Raw genomic sequence first — 8,853 nt, 5'->3', positions numbered from 1 at the left:
GCAGCACACACCGGGGTCCTAAGTCTTGGCAATCTATGCCTAATACTTTCCCGAATTAGGTAAGTAAGATACATCCCTCCAGGGAGAGAGAGAGAGACAATCTATCTGGAATTTCCAGTTGTAGGTGGGATCTATCTCAATCTAGTTTGGAAACTCTTAAGCATGGTGATGGGTTGCATGCGTCAGACACATGGCTGGCCCCCCAAAAAATCAAATATACTGTGAGTAAAGACATTTACCTGGACTTTGTCTCGCAGCCCAGAATCTTTGCTGGCTGGTCGTCCTGGTGTAAAGCTGTGAGGGCAGTCAAAACCTTAGTCAAGTTTCCTCACTCCCTTGAAACAATAATTTGGTCACTCAATCCACGACTGTGTTTGGGACACTGCTGTGCGCAATTGGCTGCTGCATTTTACCCACAAAAATATACACAGTCGAAGACTCCCATAAAAAGGGGAGTTTCGCCCACAAAATACACAAGTTGATTCACTTGCCAGTAGATTCTGTGAAGCCCTTCGAGACGTCTCTAAGACACGAAGAGGCGCTGCGTCCAATGCAAGGATTAGTATTATTGATTATAATAATACTAATTTGCTTTGAGATGTCAAATAATAATTATAATCAATAAAAATAATACTATAACTACAGTATATAATAATACTAGCGCTTTGAGATGTCTCGATGATAATAATAATAATCCCTGCGTTTGATATAGGGCTTTATCACGTCTTCTCGACGTCTCAAAGCGCTTCACAGAATAGACTGTAAAGTGAACCGACTGTATATTTGTGGGCGAAACGCGGCAGCCAATTGCGCACAGCGGCGTCCCCACAGACAGGCGCGGATTGAAGTGACCAAATGGTTACCGTTTTTTTTTCTGGAGGGATTATCATCAGGCGCGTGGAGTGAGGAAACTCGCTTGCGAGGCGAGCGAGCGCTCTCACCGCCGAGCTGCGGGACTCCGCTGACGACGTGAATGAGGGCCTACGTACCCCCTACGGGGTGGGGGGGGGGGAAATAATAATAACAATAACAACGATCGGTCACTTCCATCCACCGCTGTGTGTGGGGACTCTGCCGCGTTTCGCCCTCAAAGTGTACGGTCCATTCACTCGACGGCGTATCCCGCGAAGCGCTTCGAGACGTCTCGGAGACGTGGTTAAGGCGCTGTGTCAAATGCCGGGATTTTTATTATTATGATTATTATTATGATTATTGACTTCCTCATTCGGGGAATTGTATCCACTGGTGACGGCGACAATGTATCTCTTTCGGTGACAGTGTATCCGATGATGATGATGATGATGACGACGACGATGACGCAAAGGCCGGAGCCGCCAATCAGCGGCCACGTGGGTTTTCACGCCCAATTGGGCGGGTTTCCGTCCTGGGCCTGAAAACAGCGCGGCTTTGGGCGGGCGCCCAATTATTTTGCCCCTAAAAAGACATTTTAAAATTTTTATATATATATATATAGAGAGAGAGAGTGAGTGAGAGATTATAATATATATCGAAGACCCTTTTTTTCTGACACGGTTTCAAAAACACTGACCTGATGCCGCCCCTCGATCTGCTCTCCCCGGGGGGGGGGGGGGGGCATAACATTGGGGCTACTTTTTGGGGCTCGTTGATAACTGGGAACCGCCCCCTCTTGGTGCCCTCCCTCCCCCTCCCCGCCCGGCCCTGCCCTCCCCTCCCTCCCCTCCCTGCCTGCCCCTCACTGCCCTCCCTCCCTGCCCCTCCCTCCCCGCCTGGCCCTGCCCCTCACTGCCCTCCCTCCCTGCCTGGCCCCTGCCCTCCCTCCCCTCCCTGCCCGGCCCTGCCCTCCCTGCCCCTCCCTCCCTCCCTGCCTGGCCCTCCCCTCCCTGCCCTCACTGCCCTCCCTGCCCGGCCCCGCCCTCCCCTCCCTGCCTGGCCCTCCCCTCCCTCCCCTCCCTCCCTGCCCTCCCCTCCCCTCCCGGCCCCGGGACAGGCGATGGCCTGGCGGCGGGGACACGGGATGGGGCGGGACCTGACTCTGTCTCGGAAGCTCTCGTACTTCAACGGTCGGTTCCGGAGGCTGTGCCGCCGACTGCCCGACTGCCCGGAGCGGCGGAGCCAAGCGCTGGAGCCGCTGATCCGCTGCTGCGGTGCGGCCGAGCGGCCCCCGGGGCCGGACAGGGGGCGCCGGGGCTGGAGCCGCGGGGCCTGGGCACTGACCGCGGCCCTCACCGCCCTCTGCTCACTGCTGCTCGGCCTCTCGCACTGTCCGCTCCTCCGCTTCTGCGGCCGCGCTCTCCTCATCCAGGTACTGCCCCGCGGGGCCCACAGCACCACCACAGCACCACAACAACAACAACAACAGCACCACCACCACCACAACAACACCACCACCACAACAACAACAACAGCACCACCACCACCACCACAACAACAACAACAACACCACCACAACAACAACAACAACAACAACAACAACATGGCCGCCCGCACCACCACAACAACAACAACAACAACAACAACAGCACCACCACCACAACAACAACAACAACAACAACACAGCACCACCACCACAACAACAACACAACACAACAACAACAGCACCACCACCACAACAACAACAACAACACAATAACACAACAACAACAACACCACAACAACACCACCACCACAACAACAACAACAACAACACAGCACCACCACAACAACAACAACAACAACAACACCACCACAACAACAACACCACAACAACAACAACAACAACAACAGCACCACAACAACAACAACAACACCACCACAACAGCACCACCACCACCACCACCACAACAACAACAACAGCGACAACAACACCACCACCACAACAACAACAACAACAACACCACAACAACAGCGACAACACCACCACCACAACAACAACAACAACAACACAGCACCACCACCACCACAACAACAACAACAACAACAACACCACCACAACAACAACAACAACAGCACAACAACACAGCACCACCACAACAACAACAACAACAACACCACCACAACAACAACAACAACAACAACAGCACCACCACCACCACCACAACAACAACAACAGCGACAACAACACCACCACCACAACAACAACAACACCACAACAACAACACCCACAACAACAACAACAACAGCACAACAACACAGCACCACCACCACCACAACAACAACACCACCACAACAACAACAACAGTAACACAACAACAACAACACCACCACCACAACAACAACAACAACAGTAACACAACAATAACAAAAACAACAACACAACAACAACAACAACAATAATAATAATAATAATAATCCTTGCATTTGATATAGCGCTTTTCACGTCGGGAGGACGTCCCAAAGCGCTTCACAGACACACTGTAAAGTGAATTGACTGTATATTTGTGGGCGAATGCGGCAGCCAATTGCGCACAGCAATGTCCCACAAACAGTCATGGATTGAAAATGACCAATTTATTATTGTTTTGTTTTTTTGGAGGGATTATTATTAGGTGTGTGGAGTAAGGAAACTTGCCCAAGGTTTCGCCCTCTGCCTGGAATTGAACTCAGGTCTCTCACTTGCAAAGCGAGTGCTCTAACTACTGAGCTACAGGACTCCACGACAATAACAATAACAGTAACACAATAACAACAACACAACAACAACAACAACACAACAACAACAACAACACCACAACAACAACAACAACACCACAACAACAATAACAACAACAACACCACCACAACAACAACAACAACACCACAACAACAATAACAACAACAACAACACAATAACAACAACAACAACACCACAACAACAACAACAACACAACAACAACACAACAATAACAACACAACAACAACAACAATAACAGTAACACAACAACAATAATAACAACAACAACAACACAACAACAATAATAACAACACAACAACAGTAACACAATAACAACAACAACAGTAACACAATAACAACAACAGCGACAACAACAACACAACAACAACAGCGACAGTAACACAAGAACAACAACAGCGACACCACAACAGTAACACAATAACAGCAGTAACAGCGACGACAACAACAACAGTAACACAATAACAATAATAATGACAACAACAGCGACAACAACAACAGTAACACAATAACAACAGTAACAATAATAACAATAACAACAACAGCGACAACAACAACAGTAACAACAACAGTAACAGCGACAACAACAGTAACACAATAACAACAATAATAACAACAACAGTAACAGCGACGACAACAATAACACAATAACAACAACAACAGTAACAATAACAACAATAACAACAGCGACAACAACAACACCAATAACAACAACAACAATAATAATCCTTGCAGTTAGGATTATAGCTCCTTTACCGCGTCTCAAAGCGCTTCGCAGAATATACCGTAAAGTGCAGTGACTGTGTGTTCTGCGGGCGGAACGCCGGCAGCAGCCAATTGCGCGCAGCGGCAGTTATTGCGTATAATAATAATCATTATATGATAATCATCATCCTTGCAATTTGATGACCCTGCACCCCCCCCCCCCCACCCCCCCCTTTCCAGCGAGACCCTTCCAGGGCCGTGTAACTCTGGCTCTCTTCTGTGTCCAGGTGCTGCCGTACTGGGACTGGACGCTTTACCACAACATGGACTGTCTGATCGGGAACCCCTATTACTCGCAGGCGGGAGCCGAGTCCATGCAGCCAGTGGACTGCGTGAGAGTGAGTCAGTCAATGGGTGTGTGTGTGTGTGTGTGTGGGGTGGGGTGGGGGGGGGCATAATTGTATACGCGTCGGGGGTGGGACAAATACACCCTCCTGAATGAAAGGGAGCTATCCGTGCGAGTGCCCGTTATTGTTGAGCGACTCAGCGCGTGTCCTGTCGTACGCAGGCGTGCCAAGCCTACCAGGTGGTGGAAAGGCTGCAGAACGCTGACGCAGTCGACGTCCTTCAGAATTACCTGCGACAGAACCGGCCGCTGGTGATTGTGGACGGGATGACGGGCTGGGCAGCGCGCAGCGACTTCAGTGTGGAGAGCCTAACGCAGGTCAGTGGCCTCTCCCCCTCGCCGACAGAGAACAGGGCTGTAGGAGGTGGGGCACAGCCTGTTACGTGTAGGTGAGTTTGGAGGGTTTAGTTGGTGAGTTAGTGGTTTGGTCATCATCATCATTAACCCTCGTCACTGCAAAACCGCAGCCAGGATTTGGTGTTGTCACTTACCTCAAACAGTTCCTCGGGGACACTGCACCGGGTGTTGTTCTAGGTTCCCCCACATTCACATCCCAGGTTGTTTCTGAGCAGTAAGTAGCAACCCGGTTGTTTGTTGATTGGAGGGACACTTTCCAGGGGGTAATGATGCTCTTTTTAAAAAAAATTGACCGCTCAATCCACGACTGTTTGTGGGACACTGCTGTGCGCGATTGGCTGCTGCGTTTCGCCCACAAGAAACAACTTTTTACAGTATATTCTGTGAAGCGCTTTGAGACGTCTGGAAGATGCGATAAGGCGCTATATCACTATTATTCTCCCTTCTTGGACGAGGCACCAGAGGATAGTTTTACCTTAGACACTAAGTAGTTTTACTGTTAGATGGCGATGCTATTGATCCCTACTCCCAGCATCCAGAGAGGGGTAAGTGGAGTCAGGGGTGTTGGTATAATCAGCGCCACATCAGGTTATTGAGCCCTCAGTGGCTGCTCTGTGTTTTGCAGCTGTACAGTGAGCACCTGGTGCTGCAGAGCTCCACTGTGTGCAGTTACTGGGCCTCGGAGAACTCCCCCGAGCACAGCCCTGCCTCCTTCCTGCAACACGTCCACCGGCAGACCCTCACCCAATGGACGCTTCAGTGGTAAGATATGGACAACTGATAACTTGAATGAAAGAGTTCATCTGTCAGCTTGGTTCAGTTGGTAGCAATTTCGCCCACAAAATACGCAGTCAATTCATTTTACAGTATATCCTGTGAAGCGCTGTGAGACGTCTCAAAGACATCATAAGGCGCTATATCAAATCGAAGGATTATTAATATTCTCCCTTCTTGGACAAAGCATCAGAAGGTGCCTGGCGGGGAGGGGTGGGGGGCTGGAGAGGGTGCAGGCAGATGATAGCTGTTCTCACACCAAGAGACCATCCTTTATAGTCTATGTCTCTTCCCCTGGCTTGCTCCACACCCCACCACCCACACACATTGCCTGATTAGTAAGCATGTTTGACGGGATTTGTGTTGGTGACTTGTGGTCGCGGTCGGAGAACGTTGGGAGTTCGGGATCCTCGGTTGGGTCGGGGGTTATGGGGGGGGAACTAGGCTGCGTTTGACCAGCTTGTCTCTGCCACAGGAAGAACTGTAACAAAGCGGCTGCCAAGGTGATCCGCACCTTTTACCAACGACCATATTTCCTGCCTCCCATGGTGGAGCTGGCCGAGTCTAACTGGCTGCTGATGGCTTCGCGGGCAGAGGGCAGTGGGATGGAAGGCGGGTTTGTGAAGGTGAGGACACGCTGCAGGTTTGATTGTCGGTCGTTGCATGTTTTATCCCTTTTGTGACTGGAAGAGCAGCTCTGGGATCCAATTGCAAAATGGAACAACAAAGATTCATTGCCCTCTCTCGGATCTCTTCCTACCTTCTCCCTGGTTGCTCGGCAGTGTGGAGAGTGGCAGAGTGTTGTTGATGGTGACTTGTGTTTTGTGCAGGTTGATGATCATGACGGAGACTTGCTGCTGTGGATCGCTCAGGTCCAGGGGGTCTTTGAGGTTCAGCTCTTGCCCAGGGACGCCTGCGCAGACACCTGTGCCCATCACGCCTTACAGCTCTCACCTGGAGAGACAGGTACATAGAGTGTGAAAGGTGGCTATCACCTGGTGTAAGAGAGGAGCAGGAGAGAGGTACAGGGGCTATTCTTATTGATGCTATTGTAACTGTGGACCATCAAGGCAGACAGACACTGATGCACATGGAGGCAGACTTATGTCACTAATTAGTTTATTCACATTGGGAGGTGGAGGGAACCTTGGCAGTCCTGCACACACTATATTCTGCAGACAACTGGTCCCGGTTGGTGTCTTTGGAAACACTCCTCAAAGGCTCTCGTTCCCCCCACTCATTTGATATAGCGCCTTATCACGTTCTTCGAAACGTCTCAAAGCGCTTCAGGGAATATACTGTAAGGTAAATTGACTGTATATTTTGTGGGCGAAATGCGGCAGCCAATTGCGCACAGCGACGTCCCACAAACAGTCGTGGATTGAAGTGACCAATTTATTATTTTTCATTACGATGGGAAGTGTTGGCAGCGTATTTGTCAGGGGTGGGTTGGGTAGCGGAGGTGTTTTTGTAAATGAACACGGTTAGAATTGCTCACCTGCTGCTTATCTTGTACAGTCTCCGTGCCTCTTCAGATGTGGGAGGTTCAGTATCGACCGATTACCTCCACTGCCATTGGACTCGCTGCAACCGGTAACTGGCTCCAGGACCCCAGCTAAGTGGCCGGGTCAGAGCGGGACCTGTGTTGGGAAGGAACCAGTGTGGTGCTGTTCATGGTTGAACCGCTGTCTCTGTTTGGTGGAAGCTTTCAGAATACAGCAGGGATGGATAGAGTGGATTGGGGGTTACGTTCAGAGGATGTGTGGGTTGCCCGGAGGTGGATGGGTTTGGACACCTGTCTGATGGACACTGCCCGAGGCCGAGGCGAATACAGCAGCTGCCGCAAACTGTCACCATTTGACACTGGATCAGCTCGCTGTAACTTCCGATCAGAATAAAGTGGTTGCAGCCGATTGGTGAAAATTCATCCGCAAATTGCTACATGGATGACGGATGTCAACGCGTGTTGCGGGGCCCTGGCTCATGGGAGGAGGAGCTGGACACTGGCGGGTGGGGTGGGTGAGGGCATTTATCTTTTAACGTATATGAGAAGAACAGTATGTAATAGCGTCTCTATCAGTGTCCTTCTCTCACTTTGGATATTCCACGGTTGCAGAGCTTCCATTACTCCAGTCACTTCCTCTCTCTTGTCTTGTGGACCGTGCTCTCGGCCGCCTGTCGCCTCCCTGGCCCTCGGCTCGGGTGCAAACCCTGGACTGTCCAGGGCCTTGGCACGACCTCCCGACGCGAACGATGCTGTATAAATGTAAATTTATATTGTGTTGCTCGCTCGCTGTGCTGTCCCCCCTATTGCTGCGGGATGTCTGTAGCCGCAAAACTTCATTTCGAACACAAGGCGGCAGCAGTTCCACTGTAATTGAATCGATCCAGAATTATCCAGTCAAAGAAACTGAGGGATTTGGTCCTGTTTCACCATAAACAGAGAGACTTCATTGTGTTACAGTCACTCCATTGCGCGCTGGGGCTCTCGGTAGAGATCCTGCTGAATTGGCCTGAAATCTGTGACGGGGCACAAGGTTGCGATGCTATTTTCTAACAGTTCCCCCAAATAAAATTGGTTATTCACTTCGTGGCTGTGGTACGTTGCTGGGCTCAAACGGGCTGCCGCGTTTGCCCACAGGTTCATTGCACTTCACCGTACATTCTGTGAAGCTCTTTGAGTCGTCGTTCTGATGTGAAAGGCTGTAACAAATGCGAGGATTATTATCAAAGAATTCAATGAGGTCGGTCAAGCGTGAACTTCCTTTCACTAACCACCCTGGACGCTTTTAATTATACTCTCTTTTTAGAGATGCTTAAGTTACTTCAACATTTTTTTACAGACTCCCAATTCCTTCCCAACCACAGACGTAAAGATAACAGGTCTGTGTGCGGTTTCCCGGATTAGCTCTAACCCTCTTTTAAAAATAGGTGTTACATTCACCAATGCTTCCAATTTTCTACGGGGTCCTTAAATATCTCC

The 8,853-nt window shown here is 50.1% G+C and overlaps 1 protein-coding gene across 1 annotated transcript; it reads left to right on the top strand.

Moving 5' to 3' along the window:
• The first annotated feature begins 1,976 nt into the window (after window positions 1–1,976).
• LOC103189948 lies at window positions 1,977–8,460 on the top strand. Its single transcript, XM_042337495.1, has 7 exons — window positions 1,977–2,284; window positions 4,621–4,731; window positions 4,902–5,057; window positions 5,722–5,858; window positions 6,346–6,496; window positions 6,701–6,836; window positions 7,389–8,460. Exons 1-7 carry the CDS (start codon window positions 1,997–1,999, stop codon window positions 7,487–7,489), a joined length of 1,080 nt encoding a protein of 359 aa, XP_042193429.1. The 5' UTR covers window positions 1,977–1,996; the 3' UTR covers window positions 7,490–8,460.
• The last annotated feature ends 393 nt before the right edge of the window (window positions 8,461–8,853 follow it).

Source organism: Callorhinchus milii, unplaced genomic scaffold (genome assembly GCF_018977255.1).
Source record: "Callorhinchus milii isolate IMCB2004 unplaced genomic scaffold, IMCB_Cmil_1.0 Scaffold8, whole genome shotgun sequence".
NCBI lineage: Eukaryota > Metazoa > Chordata > Chondrichthyes > Chimaeriformes > Callorhinchidae > Callorhinchus > Callorhinchus milii.
Note: the sequence above shows the minus strand (reverse complement) of the source record. Positions and strands in the feature narration are given on the sequence as shown.